This window comes from Bradysia coprophila, unplaced genomic scaffold, assembly GCF_014529535.1.
Source record: "Bradysia coprophila strain Holo2 unplaced genomic scaffold, BU_Bcop_v1 contig_358, whole genome shotgun sequence".
NCBI lineage: Eukaryota > Metazoa > Arthropoda > Insecta > Diptera > Sciaridae > Bradysia > Bradysia coprophila.
Genome location: NW_023503616.1, coordinates 836,842 through 855,196, shown reverse-complemented (window position 1 = coordinate 855,196; position 18,355 = coordinate 836,842). Strand labels below are relative to the sequence as shown.

The 18,355-nt window shown below is 32.8% G+C and overlaps 1 protein-coding gene across 2 annotated transcripts in view; it reads left to right on the top strand.

Moving 5' to 3' along the window:
- The first annotated feature begins 3,902 nt into the window (after positions 1-3,902).
- Positions 3,903-18,355, top strand: part of LOC119081661 (protein apterous-like) — a 52,793-nt gene continuing 38,340 nt past the window's right edge. The window contains exons 1-4 of one of the 2 annotated variants that reach the window (XM_037190745.1): positions 3,903-4,908; positions 17,329-17,516; positions 17,667-17,874; positions 18,064-18,203. In XM_037190745.1, the coding sequence (XP_037046640.1) occupies positions 4,870-4,908; positions 17,329-17,516; positions 17,667-17,874; positions 18,064-18,203 (575 nt within the window). In that variant the 5' untranslated portion in view covers positions 3,903-4,869. Of the gene's footprint in view, positions 4,909-17,325; positions 17,517-17,666; positions 17,875-18,063; positions 18,204-18,355 lie in introns of both variants that reach the window. The other variant, XM_037190744.1, reaches the window with a different exon arrangement.

The window sequence follows — 18,355 nt, the reverse complement described above, 5'->3', positions numbered from 1 at the left end:
CTTAGACAATGTATGTTACGACAAGCGTGTTAGGTTCACATTAAGCGTCATCAGTACCAACCCAGACCTGTATAAAGTTCACACAGATTTTGAAAATTTTTCTTGCACATTTTTGCAAACATATATCAATGAATCTAATCAAACTAGGCATTCCCGAAAGTACTTAAACTCAGCTTTCGAACGAGCCCACTCTCAATCGGAACTATCATTTAAAACGGCCAAAAAATTCGGATAAAAAACACTATCTTTCCAACTTCGGAGATCTTCCGCCAGCAACCAGGTGTGGCTCAAGACTGCGTGATGCCTGTTTTGAGGTCTACTGGCAAAGACCTTTCAAACCATGTATATATCCATCGCAGACGAAATGGGTCCGATTTTAATAGGTGGATTTTCAAAAGAATCCATTACATCGGATCCAAATGATCCTTTTGGCGTGAGGTGTTGAGTCAAAAATTTAAGATGACTTCATATGTGTATACGGCTTTTAAATGGAATTTTACCATGCGACACGTTGTATATTCCAACAATCCGGACTCTCCTCAACAAGTTTTATTAGAAGTAACAAGGCACATATTGCAATAATTCATTTCTCCATAAATTCTATCGATATTCAACTTGTTCAGCTTTTGGTATTCATAACGCCTTGTTAATAAATTGTCATTCTCACGCTTCCACCCGTTTACCCGAAAAGCGTAGAACAGGAAGTTTTAAATTCAGTGAAATATTTTTATTTGTCCAAAAAAATGTTTCGTTTTTTCAAATTCCAATCTCATCGAACATATTAACTCATTTAAAGTCGGGAAGGCATATTAATTTAATATAAAAATATTTGTATATGTGCCATAGATATCTTTCAGAATTAAACAAAAAAAAAGAATTAAAAGAAACACAACAAACAAAAAAAAAACAACAAAATAAAAACTGTGTATTTCGATAACGATCTTGGGGACATTAAATTGTGAAATATATATTTGAAATCGTACAAACTTAAAATTTATTGAGAGGAAATTTAAAAGCATCATTTTGTGTGTAATCGTTCAGCGGCTGAGGGTTTTAGTATTATATTTTTTTCATGTTGTATTTTCAGATAAAATACTTTATTTAAATAAAGACGTTTACCGAATTTCTTTATTTTTGTAATAAATATTAAAAGAAGAAATAGTTTAACCCAATATAGGTAATAAATGTCGGTGGGTTTCTTTACAATATTTTTTTCATTTCAATTTGTGTGTGTGATAATTTTTGGTAGGATTTCGATGACCGCAATAATTTTCGAACGACCGAAAATAAGTTTCAATGTTTCTGAAAAGGCATTTAATTTCGGTGTAACATTGCCTACAGATCGTTGAAAAAATTTAAATGTGTGTGACTTCTTATCTCTTCCCTTAATCTATATTTTCTGTATCGCTTGCTGCTTTTTTTTTGGATCTTAGATCAATAGTTTTTAATATGGAAGCGATCTTTATGTAAGTGAGCAGTAAACAGTGAAACATAATTGTTTTCGATCAGAAGATAAAATTATTGAATATTCAGAAATAAATCGTCAAATAACTTAGTTTACGTCTTAGATATTTTCATGTCTCAATTTCACATTTACCGTTGATATGGTGCTGTTTTGATTGAGATTGTGGGAAGTTTGGGTCTGTTCGAACGGATTTACAAATGAAAAAGTCGTAACATTAAACAACACGACAATTAATGACAATGACAAGCTGACATTTCTTTCTCATTGATCCTCAGGTCTTTGTACCTTGTAGGAAAAAACATTTTCTTTCTTTTTTTTTGACAGATGTGTCACAATGTAATCATTATCAAACTAGCTTCTTCTTTTGTTGTATAACCAAGAATATAAAAACCGTATTTGATCAAAATCTTTTACTTCATTAGGGTTAGCAAACATAGTGCAAACATACATATATATAAGTCAAAATTGAGTAGGGGTCATCGCTTAATTTTATCATTGTTGTCGATAACATATGACTAGCTAAGCCAATTCTAAATGGTTAATTTGGACAAAATAAATGCTTCGAAGTTCGAACTTCAATATTATTCAATAAAATCCCACTCTATATTAACACTGATACGTAAATACAATATGTACCTCTTCTTGATTCCTCGAATTATGAACAGTTTCGCGAACAGTGTTTACATTATGCTTTGCCATGCTCATGCTAATATTGCAATGAATCATAAACTCTTACTCTTACACAAGAAGATACAGCAACGTTTAACGTGATAACGTCTTTGGAATGTACTAATTAGTTTTTGGCATTTCACCAATTGAGAAGCCAGTCAAGTGCAAGATAAACATTTTATAATGTAAAATTTGGATATAGCAGACACTGAATAAACATTTTATATTGATGATGATGATGATGATGATGATGGTGATACAGTCTCTCTGTTAGATTGATATTGATATGTGACGACATCTTATATGAAGACTAATATTGTTCATTCTATAGCATCAACAACATGCATAAGGGAATGTTGTTGGTAATATACATTGCTAAGAACATAGTTTACTCGCACCACCCCACGGAAATAATTCATATCCTTCATGACATTTGCGATAAATTTTATTTCTTTGGCTTCGCGAGTAATAGTAGATTATGTCCTTGTTTGGACATCTTTATTTTGACAAGTGAGACGGTTGAAGGCAGCTCTGGAACCTATTTACTAATATTACTATTGCTCCACTCCTCAAAATAAAAATTTTGAAGAAAAGACTGAGTCTGCTAATAGTAGACTGATATCGTCGGCTTCAGTTAAAATTTTGTCAGTTATCGTCACTCGTAAAAGAACATGTTATAAAGCGGGAGTGGGGTAATTTGGCTCACGGTGCAAAAATACGCAATTTTCAACTCCGTAAAAGGTGAACTCGCACACAATTTTACTTCACTAAAATTTCGTAAAAGGGAAAAATGGACTTTAAGAATGTCATATTTTTGCTTCGTGTGCCAGATTATCCGATACCATAAGGCGTTCGAATTGTCAGAATATTATAACAATTATATTGGTAAGCCCCTCACACCTCCTAATAGGTTAAAATTGTACGTAAGCTATTCATTCTACTGATCAGGTTGTATTTCTATCGAATTCATTGTTTTCGATCTACAACTCAGAATTCGATTTCTTTGTTGTATCGCGATCCATAAAACTCAACAATTGTAACAGAAACGAATTCTCTCAAATGATTCTGAATCAAAAATCGGGCGAATACTTTTACGCCTTTCCATTTCTAATAAAACTCTCGCATCGTATCCATATACTCACCGTACATACATAAGGTGAATGAGTTAAATAATCTGATTCTTTAATGGAACTCCATGCATTGTAAAAAGTAATGAATGAAAAATTCTTACAATTATAAATTGTGTCTGTGTAAAGAATTGATATGATTTTACATAATAGTTACTCACACTAAACACATGCAATTAATATTCTCGGGTAATGTATCTGGTGTTGATGCTTCCATACAAGTAAAACCTGTTTTGAATTTATTTGTTTTGTCTAAAATACACATCTTATGTATACATACAACGTACACCGCTGTTATATGCTCCGACACGATTTCGTATATAATGTCATTTTATGTGATGTAAATGCATTTTATATATCACTCAAACTCACGCTACTGGTATCCTATCCGTTTCATCAAGCATACGTTTGCTGAAGAACGGGATAACCGTTCATATACCTATGTTTCGGTTCAAACAATTTTGTTGTATACCATCCATCTCTTTCATAAATTGTATAGTCATTCCGGTGTACGTTTACACATTTCATATCTTTGTTTCGCTTTGATTACGGTGCCGCCTTCGAAGTACGCCCCGTAAAAACCATAGCAACGTTTATTCGTATTCGTATGGTAAGAGGTTCGAGGTCTTCGTTCAAGTCAGCAAACCTCAGTTTTGTAGTTGCGTTAGATGTCGCGCATGCGTTTGGTCCGTGCGCACGCGGGTTTTTTTTCCTTCACATAATCAAGTTCGAATTTATATTTTTATATTCGAAACGAGAAAAAAAGATAAAATTTTATAGAATAAAAAAACAATTTTATTTTTTGGGACTACTCGAGATATTTTTTTGCGAAAATGTCAACGCACTTTCGTGCAACGGTTTGATAAAATGGTATACATTGTCGTTCAATAAAAAAAAATGTTTCATTTGACAAAAATAAAATAAATATAAACAATTTACAATCAACAGAAAATATTAAAAGAAAGAGAAACGTTGTGTAAAAAAAGTGACCTGTGTGTGCTCCAGAAGTGCAAAACTGAAATAAATAACGTGATATCTCAATTTGAAAATCTTTTCAAATATAATATACACTTAACGACAACATACGGTGGTACCCTAAATTGGCTCTTATCGCATTATTTTAATCTATAAAAATATAGAAACTGACCCTATATACAGTGGTTTTCGACGTTTTCTTTTTTCTCGTATGGTTTTTGGTTTTAACATTTAATGTGAAAAAAAGAGTCATAAAGGATACCTATATAACGTGACAGAAAATGGAACATGTATCTGAAGAGGTTGATGCAGTCATGTGTCCATGTGTGTTTTAATGTTCACTCATAGTTAAGCAAACAAAGATAAGGATATCATCATCCTGCATTTGTTAATAACAGCGGCAACATTTCAAGCAAAAATTGATGAGTGTTTGATTAAGTGTAAAAACATCCTTTAACGTTTTGTGTGAATTGATTGCTGTATTGTTGATGACTAAATAAGTAATTGATTCAAATAACTGAGAATTCGGAACAAAATTTGTTGTAACTCAAAAAAGTAATCAGTAAACTTCCGGAGTTTTAAAAGCATAAAAGTCCGTTGGCGAGTATTGCGGATTCATTTTCTCAGACGCACATGGGCGTCTGTACCGTAGAGCGCCCTGTGATGCATTGGGTAAGTTCATATTCAATAATGTAAACTGGCGTTGTGCCGTCTCAAGCGAACAATAAATTCGAACACTAGAAACGGTCCTTCGGTTTTTATTCGAAGAATTTCTTAAATTTTGGATTGCGATGGTACGAATGTGCAATGTTAGTGCAGAAGTAATTTCTATTATAATAAGAAAGCGGTTAAAGAAAATTCTGTTCTGAATCACTTCAGTGAAACTCAACAGTGAGCTGACCGTTTACTTTGTTTTCATACATCAGGTTGTAGGCGCGATTCTCGTTGAAAGAGAAACACATGTTCAAAGGACCAGCTGAAGCAAGAGCTTGAAAGTGTACCCCAAATGCTTAATCTTACTGTGGTAGAAATCCCCTTTTTTAAATAATTAAATAATGGCCTGGAAGTATTATCAGCTGGCATAAACCATAGAAAGCCTTTCTTTGGGTACGTACGTAAAAAAATCAACAAACCCAAAAGTATGTACTCGCAGCTCGATGGTACACTTAAATCTTACCATTATAGGACATTTGTCGAATCTATTACTTCTTTGTATGTAAGACTACGCAAGAGCTCGAAGACTGTAATGTGTGAAGCATTCTTTCAGTTAACGAACTACATTACTTTCGTTCATCATAAAACCACTATTCAACTTAACAAAAAATACTTTCTTGTGAGGCTTATTCACTATTTAAAAAAAATCAAACAAGCTACAAGCTTATGGCAATTGTGTTTCGTGAAAAGCGAGGTGAAAAGCAATCAAACTGCTACATCCTTTAGCCATATCCGAAAATTTATCAATTTTTCAAATTAAATATTTAATTCTGGAAATAATTCTTTTCGGAATAAATTGTCAATTTAAAAACGTTCCCAAAATAGTCAAATGAAACCAAAGGATTGGTATGAGTCGAGCCACTGCGAAGGTGGTATGAGGTTTACTTCGTTTGCGGCGATTTTTGTTCCTAGAATGTATGGTATCGTTTGGTTTTTACTTCGATATACTTCTTCGCTTGCATACAAAGACGTTGCATTCTGGTGGATTTCGATTCAATTTAGATTTTATGAAAATTTCAAGATTACAAAACAACTCTGGTAGTAAGCCGTTCCAATTTCTCTTATGATATATTATAATGCCAGTATAAACATCTATTCAATTTTTTTAAGCTATAAAGAAAGTCTACAGAGCTAGACAGATGCTTTTATGTGTTTTGTGTACGGTAAAAATGTACCTCCTCGGGAGAATATAAAAGCAAACATTAGCAAACACAAGAAATTTATTTTCATTCTACAACATTTCATGGGTCGTAAGCATTGTCATTGTCATCGTCATCGTCATCGAAATTCAACTTACGAATTTTTGAAGGTGAAAATTCCAGATAGCTTTCACGATCACTTTGTGGAGATCTGGTTTTGCTACTACTTCTAGATCGCTTTTGGCCGCTTTTCGGAGTAAAATCAAAAGTAACTTTTCTCCTTTTTGGAGAGTGCTTTGGTTGACGATACCCCGTTCTGGCTCTTTCGTTTTCTACCGCTTCCTCGTCTCTCATTCGTTGATTTATAGTTGCCAGTCTGGATGACGAAGGATTGGCACCTCTCAATCGTCTGAACGGCGTTTTCATTCTACGACTCATTATTTCAGAAGAGCTAGACGTTTTTTCAGGCGTTGACGGAGCGCTAGAACGAGATCTGGATCTCTTTTTGTTTCCATCTCCGTCCAATTGATATTGTGGTGGAGCAGTGAAATGATAAGTCGTCCCGCGTTTTACCAGAAATCCACTTTCAATGCCTCGGCGTAGCACTTGTTTTAACTGAGTTTCGACACTTTCTATGGGAAGGCCCTGGTGGTATGAGATTAGTTCCAATAGATTGTTCGTACTGCCGCGGCCATCCATTGATTGAAGTGCACTCGTAACAATTTTCCCATTGTCTATACGACGTTGTTCTGGCGTGTAAAAATGAAACCGCATTGTCAAAATTTCAAGTTAAAAAAATTATTGGAATCTGTTTCTGTAATTAGACGTGTGAAGTCTAGGCAAAATTTTGATTATTGAACCGACTTTCTTTATGAGGATTGAAGATATTAAATTAGGGTTGCTATGCTTGATGTTGAAAAATTTTGCCAACTGTTACAATACGATCCTTCGCACTGATGTGGTTGATTCGCTTACAGCGTACACATCCGAGCCCATTTTTGAGAAAATATTTTCTCGAAATTTTGTGAAAACTTCAAGACAAATCGAGAAATTTCAAGAATATATTTTCTCAAAAAATAGGCTCTGGCGTGTATGGTGAACGGTCACAGCTTAGATTGGTTACTGTCTCACATCTTTTCAGATGAGACATATGCAAGTGACACATTGTACAGCCAAAGACCGTTGAACAAAACTTCATTCTAGTTAGTAATGTACTCTTGAAACGTGTCTTTTTACTGTAAAACTTTTTGAAATAGAATTTTAGCACATTACTTAACAGTGTGGAAAAATGATAGAAATGGTATTTCTTGTGTGTTTACCGACCTCGGCTACGCCTCGATCCAAATACACACAAGAAGTATTATTTACATCATTTGCCCCATTGCCAAGTAAGGTATTTATTATAAAAACTTGAGGTAAAGTTTTGCATCCGTGCAGTAAAGTTAACTTTACCTCACATTTTTGAATAAAAGCTTTTAACTTAAAGGTAAAAATACCATAAATATCGCAGTGGTTTTCCTAATCTGAATATAAAAACTAATATGTTGACTTCCTGGAAGAACCCTTTACGTACGGTTTTCCATTTATTATTGACAACCATGACAAAAATAATCCACAAGCTCTGACCAATATGAGCTTAAATAGTAAAATAAACGTTGAAAGAAATTAAGTAAAAGATTTCACATCAATCTTTTATCAAAAGAAGTAACAGACCCGATACAAGGGTTATGCGGTACGTCAAACGAATTCAACAGCTTGTCTTATATATGTCAATTATCATCGCTTTTATTAGTGATTTGAATGTAACAGATTTTCGATCATCAGCTAATTAAATATTCGATTTTCCTGTTGATCAAAAAACATTCTTAACAGAAACGAGTCAGAGTGGATAATATAATTAATTATAATTGAAAATTCCTGATTTTTTCGAAAGAATTTTGAACATAAAACCATTGAATTGAAGACTTACATCGTAAATATCAAATGTTATGTTATTTTTGCAACAAATATGTTATTTGTTTTGCATTTTTTTTTCTCTCCATCCTACCTCTTTTATTTCTATAAAACAAAATTATATTTGAACTTAAGATATACCCAACGACTGATATTATAATAAAACGAAATCACACCTACACAATGTTGTTATACATGATATAAATGTATCAATATTATACAAAACTCAATTTATTCTCAAAATGAAATATGTATTTCCATGTAAATAATGTAATAAAATTTGTTAAACTCTTCTGGTTGGTAAGATGTTTTCAAGTTTTAATTCCAAAACTGCAAGAGTTTAAAGATGTAACATAAAAACAGTTCTATGCAGCACATTGGTAATGATAATGTTTAGTCGTAATTATTGGATATTAGAGCTCACGGACATTTTGAATGGGATGATTTTAATTATTAGACAGGCCGTTAGAACATCCGTAATTAATTCGATTTGATTCAATTGTTAGGCGTTTTAAACGTTATCCTAAAATGAAGTTCATAAGCCACACATTTTCACATTAAGATTAAAAATAATAATAATTAGACGGTGCTTTACATGATAGACGGTAGTTCGTAACTGGAGAACCAAATTTGTTAAAATTCAAAATTCTAAAAGTTTAGTTTTCATGCATTTATTCGTCCGAGGCGGAGTCGATTTTTACCACAAATTAAGTAAAAGCTCTTACTCTCAGTGTCTCACAGAAAAGATTCATTACCTAATGAAATTTACGAGATTTCGCAGATAAAATAACGTACATAAATTGGTTGGTCGTCGTTCTTTTGACTGGTATCCATGCTCAAGATGTCACAAGAAGTGCATCAAACTGTTTGATTCAAAGATGATACAATATAGTTTTCGTCGAATGCAGCAATTTTACCGTCGCTAAACCAGGCAATGTTTTGACGTAATACATCTTCCAAATAGAATGGGATATGAAGACACCATCCATTTATCCAATTTTAATTTAACTTGTCAGCATAACAAACTGTTAATTTTTTGGCTACCCGAAATACTCGTATTCAAATTCAAATAATTTTTTTATTTTCATAAATCACTGGACAAAGTTTTGATTTTCTAAACTTTGATTTACATGCAAAATTAATCTCCAAGACTTAAATTGAATTCGCTAATGAATGATTGTGATGAATCAAGGAACATTTATTTTGTTTGCAAACGAAAACCGGTATACACATTTTTTTAGTGATATAATATCATTAACAAATTAAAACGTCATTTCGTTGCTATAATAACAATAACTTTGGCAAATCGTTCTTGAAATATTATGTTGCTTAAGACATGTTCATTCCATCACAGGCCGTTAAGTGGATGATGTAGGCTATTATAATACGTAAAATATTTTTTTTTATCAATGCTTTGTTATCAATAACCACAAATTATATAGCCATTTTGTTGAAAGTCTTATTGATTTTCAGCAAAAGATTGTGTTGATCGGAAAAGATTTATTTTACAACAGTAGTTTGTCGATGATGGAACTTCTTTTTTGCTTATCGTCCTTCTTCTTGTTTCAAAATCAATGTTTATGTTATAGTGGTGATAATTTTGAGTGGAAATTTTGGGTTCTTGAACCTAAATAAAATGGATGGAAATGATTTAATCCAAATATTTTTTTTTAGATTTTTTTTAATGTTAAAAAGCCTTGTAGCAGTGCAATCGAAATAGTGAAATGGATTTTCATATATTAACACACTAGTGCGGAACTGCGACATAATGTAAAGGGAAAGATCACACTGCCGTACTGAATAGCATTTTATAACTAACACTGTGTAATTTAGGCAGCATTCTTATATGACATTTTATTGAATATTCTGAACTTAGTTGTGACGGGACATTTCTACCGTGTCATTATCGTCTCGAACGATAATATCGTCCAGAAGACGAAAATATACAGCTCTGGCCAATATTATCGCTCAGAGATGATATTGTTGATCGCAAAAGCGATCATTTTAGCCCAGAACGCGCTAATCGCGCTAATATCACACAGAAAGATATAGTATCACCCTCTGGTCGATATTATTACCCAGTAATTATCACCCTGGACTATAATATCACACTCAATTTTGTGGACGATATTATCATCTTCTGGGTGCTTCTGGGTGATTTTTCATTTACTTAATAATTGTCTTTCTCGACTTTCATAATTTTATAACATGCCATTATCGACCACAAACATCTTTCTATTATCAACCGCAACACACACTGTACTTCAATGGACTAACAATTATGTCTCGTCATGTATGTACATTTGACAAGTCAGACGGGAGCAAGTAGTCGAAATTTTAATTACAAAATAAATGTTTTTTTTTGTTGATAAAATTGTACTAAAAGAGTCAGTGCAAAATAATATCACCCAGAAGATAATCACAAAATTATGTGTGATAATTTCTGTGCAACAATATCGCAGAGATGGTGATATTACATCTTTCTGTGCGATATTATCATGTTCTGGACGATAATGATCGTGCTTGCGATCAAAATCTGCATATTTCTGTGTTCTGGGTGATATTATCGTCCGGGACGATAATAAGTGATTATTAATCACGCGGTAGAAATGTGACGTCTTCGAAATTAGTGCATAATACTAAAATTTACCCCCGTAGGGATTACTCAGCTCACTGTACTCTATCGATTTTATCTTACAACTTATAACTAAAATTCCCCGTAATTCACAGCAGAACAGCAGATACTGTCAAAAGTTCAAGTGTTTAACCTGCCACAGACGGCAAGCATATTAACTGTTTTACTATTCAAACTATTCTTCATTTGATTCAAGACTTTCAGAGATTGATTTCAGAAATCTTTTACTTCATTTGTTTATTATTGCTGTTGTTGTCTGTAGCAGTTAACTTGATTTTCTGGTTTCTTAATTTTGAGGACATACAGTTATAAAAAATAAGGAATTGTCACATTTTGGCTTTATGTAGGATCTGATATTTCTGTTCAAGTTGACTGGGACAAAAACCACAAAAAGGCAATCAATATCAAGACTGACAAATTTGTGATCCTAGAAATTATGTAGAATCTTTTGAAAGTGAAATTGTGATAATTTCTCAATTTTTTAAGTGTAACTTCAAAATCGATGCAAAAATGACAACCAATTGCAACAGTTATGCAAGGGTGACGACGTCATTGAACTCGTAAATGAAAATGAAACTTACTCCGACTACACATTAGAATTGCAAGCAAATTCCAAATATGCAATTTGAATGCTTAAAACTCAAACCAGAAACTAAAAATGTAAACAATTTTAATTATTAGGTGAACACAAAACAAAAATAACGTTGCATCATAACGTAGCATTAAATTTGTTAATTACATGAATTCAAAGCGTTAAAAATGGACATTTGTCATGCAATCAACAACATTGACTCAGTCTAGTTATATATATTTTCACAAAACGTTTTATATTATCAAGTTATAAGTTGAACAAAATATGTTTTTTTTTACATTCATGTGCTAATATAAACAAATTGAAATAATCACTGAAAAATTAATGGGTATGTACAATAAATTTACAAATACAGAAATAAAGAGACAACTTCATTATATGTTTTGACTTAACAGCGTTCGCGGTTTCTTCACATGAACATTCAACATTGATAAGAGATAACTCGTCTATCTAATTATAGAACAGAGTATAATATACGAGGGAAAATAAATAACATCAAGCTGTCTTGTGCTAACGATAAACAATTATTTATTGGACATTTCGAAAAATCGGTTCAAATGATTTTCCCTTTGCCGTGAAATATTGGAAATTATATTTCATTAGAGAGACGAATGTCATCATTTGATTTGAAATTTGTCTGTCGGCTTCTATTTGTTTGCCATTTCTGAATTGTTTGTGTACGAAAAATGCGACCAATAAATTTGTATTGAAACTTGCATCAATACTTACTATCATTGTCAAACCACCTAGCATAGTAATATTTGGTGTATCAAAATACTACTCTATTTGATACCGTTAATCACAATACCACTAATTTTAAATAAAGTAGCATTTTGACAAACCAATTCTATTCTATTGCAACACACGCACATGGCGAAAATACTCAAAATGTAAGATTATGTATTTCTCTAAAACGATTTTTTTTGTGGAGCAAATGCTGATGGTGAATCATACTCATGCAATATATGGTGTGATAAGACTAATCACCCAAAATTGAACTTTAACATTTCTCATTCCAGTTTTTTTTCCATATTTTTTCAACATCATAGCTTAAATTATTACTTGTTTCGCAACCGCTCCAACAAAATCTCGTCTTCGTTGAAATGATTTTTTTTTTCAAAAAGAAATTTGTAAACGGGTTCAGGTCAGAAAATATCATAGAGATTGTCGAAATAGAAGATTACGTTCTCGTGTGCGCAATGTCCAATGAACATTTTTATTTTGAGGAAAGGGAAGTTTGTAACCATCGCCGAAGGCAAGAACGGTAATCCCACTAGTCAAAACAACAAAGTTCGAACGATTACATACGTTATCTGACTTATGAAGCCCGCGAAAATGATTTATTTCAAATATTGACTTGGCATTGGTCTACTGAATTTTCACTGGTTTATATACCATCAGTGATCACAAATCTTCGTTCCTCATTTCTTTAATTTTTATCAACAATTATGCCACCGAATGTCTTATATACTCAGTGTTCATATACTAAATGAAACTTTCGTGTATTTTTGATAATTCATCTGTCGACAAATTAACATTAGTGCTGATCACGAAAATCGTTAACCTTTCATCAAATGGAGTTGTTAATTTTTAGCTTCATCAAGATATTCGGTTTTTTTCAGATCTTTATCTACATTGTTAGCAATTTCGCGAATTTCGGTGGCTTACACTTCAAATAGAGAAGTAAATACTGTCTCAAGGTTTACGATGTTGGAGATATGGGGCCGTTCATAAATTACGTAACGCAAAAATCAACATTTTTCAGACCCCCCCCGGGTCTGTAACGCTAAAAGGGTCAAGTTTGACCCAATTTTGTTAGAACCGTAACGCTTGCCTCATACCCCCCCTCCCCCTCTAGCGTTACGTAATTTATGAACGGCCCCTATCCATGCGAGAAAACGTATCTATAAGAAATGTATGCTAACAATAAGAAAGTCAGACGAGCAACTGGCGCGTTTTTTACTGAAACAATTTGTTAGAATTTGTTAGACTAAAAAGAAATCTCAAAAACCTTTGATGGAAGGACTTAGCTGTACCGGGGCAGGGTGATGTTGAAGATTTTATTTTCACTATTGAAAGGGGACGACAGTAGTGTATTGGTAAACGACAGGAGTGTTTTGTTATTTTAACGAACTCTAAGTCGTCTCCCTCAATCCTCGGTGAATGAAAAACATTTCAATACATCAAAATGACATTCAAGAATTCAGTTTTCCTTCAGTCAATTTATTTCGTCGTGTAAAATTTAATTTTTATTTTCAGCAGATGTTTCAACGTAACTTTTCAAGAGTCAACTTTCGTTGATGTTCAAGCGTATTATCGTGGAATGTTTTGAATTTTTTTTTTTGATACATTTGGGGGAATTTGTCTTATCGTAACAAGTTTGTATTTAATTACATCAAATGGAAAGTAAATATTTATATCATTAAGAGACTAAAGTCACTTTGAACTGTATTTTATGTCCCTTAGTTTTGGGTTTTTTAAACATTTGAATGGTAAATGTAATCGTTCTCATGAATAATGAGCACATAACATGCATATTTCAAAGGGCTTTGTTTTCCTATTAAACGAAATATATGATCGAACCAAATATTCATTGATATTGACCTAAGTATCCAGTATACTACAGTTTCAATTAATTTGCAAATAGTAAAAAATCTCAAAATACCAAAATCTTTCAAAAACAAATACGAAAAACTCCAAATTATATTTTCGCATTCCAATTTAACTTTACATTCAAATTTGATTTTCATAGCTTCTCATCCACTTTTGATAGTCTCGCCAAATTTCAATTTAAATTAGAATGAATGTTACGAACGACATTATTTATGACTTGAATTTTATAAGAATTTAAAATAACGCATACCACATCATTGGACAAGTGAGAGAAACGAAGACATAAATTACAAAATGTGATGGGTAATACCTCAGTACTAGCATGTAACTCTCAGTTTAATGAAATGATGATGCAGGTATCACTGTGAAAAGATTGTTTTATTATACATTGTATAGAAAATGTGAGGAATTGGTAATTAGTACCTATGCAATCTGCATTGAAATTGTGATATGAACGAGGATATGAACTTTAAATTAATGTTGTCGTTCGTCATCACAACAATAGTGGCATTCGTTAAGAAAAGATGAGCTAAATATTAACTTAATCAGACGGCATAGAAATATGCATTTTTCGTATTGATGTAAAATGATCTCGCTGATGTCTGCAATAATAAGACAGATATAGGTTTGCGTGCAACCTTGTAAAAAAAAATCCCAAGTACTTCTTCACCCGAAAATTGCCAAAAACTATTATTTTATTGGAGTTTAATTGTCCGAATAACTTGTTGTGGATACCAAACGCACCAACATTAAATTCAATTGAAATAAATTTCCATTAATGTGTTGGCACCTTGCCTGGTCAATGTTTTATTTTAACGCAACCTCATGTGATGCGATTCTCGCGGGTTGTCGTTGGTGTAATAATTCAAGTTTATTGACTCATTTGGTCCGTTTCAGTGATGTGTTACAACTTCATTTTTTTTAAGTGTTCGTACTTAGGACATATAATTGCTGAGTGAATCTTTGTCTGAGTTAATTTTTAATTACCGTTCTGAGGTATGATTTTGATGCAATTTGATAAATGATTTATGCGAAATATGTAATCCTTTGGTACCATACAATGTTATCAATCTCTTATTTTTATTAGTCCGCTTTGTTCCACACAATTACAGGTGCGTTACTAAATAAATAAGACAAAAATAACGGCGGCATTTTTAGGTGTTCTTGACTGCATAGATTATAGATTAATAACAAAATTAAAATGATTCTCAGTCAGTTTCTTACTAATTAGTTTCTTTCCTTACGATTTTTGCACAAATTTTTGGAACTACTCCGAAAAGCTACTTCCTTATCCTTCAGAACCGGGGGTTCAGTGGCACTCTAAGCTTCAGATGCCAATGGCCCGATTATGCTAAATAAGAGAAAGCATTTGGCAAAACCATCTAAATTGACATAAAGACTACTTCATAGACAAACATAGACAACAAAAAAATGTGCCACACATGTCTCAATTTGAAATGATTAGTATTTTACATGACTAGGGATAAAAAGATGAAAAGTAGAGTTTTCGTTGATCCGAGGCGTAGCCGAGGTCAACAATCACACGAAAACGAGAAAAATATCGGTTTTCGACGCATGTAGTATGTAAAAATAAAGCTTTTACAAGCAGAAACTTACGGTGTGAAGTACTAGATTCACTTCGGCGAAATTAGATATTTATAAGCAAAATGTAGTATTTATAATGCCACCGTATCTACTTAGATAGACAAAACTAAATTCTGACGCAAGACCATTTTTTAACAAAGCTTTCATATCGTAAATTGAATCATATTTACAAAATGTGGAAAGGCTTCTGAAGTTAAATTTTTATCGCTACAACACCTTCCGTTTCCTTTCTATGGTTTTTGAATGGATTTTTTTAAATAAATTTTTATAAAAAATAGTTTTCAAGAATCAGTTTTGATGTAATGCACCACTTTATATCAAAATAAACATACACTTCGCGTACAAAAGCGATTCATATAACACGTTTCTTTCAAATTAATTAAAATGATATGCTCAAAATACTGCAAAATTATTTCGTTTTCCTTTCGTTTTATTTTTCATCATTAAACATCAAACTTCGCTCCCTAAAAAAGTCTAATAAATTCCAAATTAACAATAAATCTTAGCTACAGAGCAAATAATTTAATTCTTTTTGTAATTCTAAATTTTCTTTTTTTTTCTTGTTTCATTTTCTTGAAAAATATATTCTTAAAACGCGCCGTTGATTTATTATTAGGTTGCATGGGAATGAATTACGCGTGCGCATTTGACATTATGAACGTCTTGAGATGGGAAAAAGTGATTTCAAAGATCAAAACAAACATCGTTTAAATTTCAAACAAATTTTGGAGGTTGTGGCCTATGACATGGCAGATGTTTTCCTTTGTCAATCCATAAGTGTAATTTTTCACGCGAAATAAAAACGAAAATGTGGAAAATGAAAAATAATCTTTAGACACTGCGACAGAAAGCACACAAGTAAACCGATGCTATCCAGTGGTTTTGAGATGATTTTAGACAGGAACTAAACGCCTAAATGAAAAATTTGCTTAATTAGTGCGTCATGTCAATTCAGTCATATCGTAAATTTGAGTTGAAAATTGAGATTTATTTGTAACGACATTTTTCGGGACATTTTTACGTTTCGAACAAGTTATAAAAGAAAAATGAATTTACTGTACAAATATGCCTTATACACCAAAAATATGAAAAACCGTGAAGAATTCTTTCATTAAAAAAAATGTATAAAAGCGAAATTGTCACCATACAATAATATGACAATAAAAATTTCTGCACCGTGTCGCAATAAATTAAAGTCTAATTTGCAGAGTCGCGTGTAATTGAGCAATCGATCAATTAATGGTTATGCATATGCCTGCGCACTTAGTGTTTTGATTATCAGCTATATAACATTTAAGCGTGAGCATTATACGTGTTTGTCCGTTTGGATTTAATTATTATTATACAGAATCAGGCAAAACCGGTGTTGCTATTATTTGCATATATAACTTTCGTTAAGCGCGAAATTGTTGTATTTTCTACCTTTTTTTTTCGAAATTCCAATATAAATACACTTTCGTGTGAATTGGTAACCTACCATCAATTAAAAACATATCAGAAATGTTCTTTGATTTGTAAAATTTATAGTAGCTACACCCGTAATGAGATAGTTTTCTTGAGAGAACTTGTTTTACACAAATTAAATTATGTCGTAAAAAAAATAGGCAGCTTACATGGTAGACATATACAATAGATGTGACCTTAAGCATTGTGCTCAGTAAAAACGTGCAAAACTTCTGTATAATATAGAATTGGCTGAAGAGTAATTATCTGGAAGCTTTTGCATCGAATTTTTTGTTGTTATTAAGTCGATTTCATAATTATAATGCCAGACACCTTCTTTAACACGTATCGATTGTAATCCACGCACCGTTAGTTGACATGATTGTTTATTACAGCAGCAGAGCGCAAGATTTTTGGGGCCACCACGAGAACGCAGTCCATCCCTACCCGGACCACTAAACAATTCATGCAATGTCGGCAACAACAACCATCCGTTGCATCGACCATGTTCGTCATGCCCGGAACAATGCGAACACAGCTCAAAGCATTTTGGCCCCAGTCCCATTTTCAACGAATCATGTCGAAGGTAAATGCAAAAATAAATAAATTAATTAATCAACGCAATTGCTCTGCATCCATCAACGTAATATTTTGGTGTTTCGATTGATGAAAATGTGCAATTTGGTTTCGCTTCACATTGTTGAGACATAAAAATCCGATTTTTCTTTTGCTGCAGTTATGAAACACCTGAACGGACGATATTCGATGATTCGGGAATGGGATTCTTGGACTCGAGTAGTCGGGTAGAGTGCACGGAAATGCGTAGTGGTGGAACGTCTTGTTTGGAGTTGAAATCCGAGCCAATGGGACCTAGTAGTCCGGAATCATCGTCCGAAATTCTAACAGGACCCGATGATTGTGCAGGATGTGGACGACTCATACAGGTGAGAATGAGTACTGCGAATGAGGACTAACTAAAAAAGAATAGAAATTGAGTAACAAAAATTGAACCTCGGACTAGCTCTAATAGAGGCTTTCATTTAACAGATAAATTCGATGTAGCAAGATCCATGTTTAGCTATAAATGTTTAAACACGACTATCTGGATAGCTAAACAATGTTTTATGTTATAGGATCGTTTTTTTCTGCAAGCAGTCGAGAAACGGTGGCACGTCGGTTGCTTACGGTGTTGTGTATGCAGTCAGTTATTAGAAAGTGAAACATCGTGTTTTTCTCGAGATGGAAATATTTATTGTAAATCAGATTATTATAGGTGAGTAATGAATATGTTTTTTTGTGTGCTATTCGTCGGATTGTGTTATTACCCGGTAACATTTTATTTAAAAGAGAAGAAACGTATACACATTTTTCCCGCTATAATATTTATTTGATTAATTATATATAATCGACGTCCGTAAACAAAGC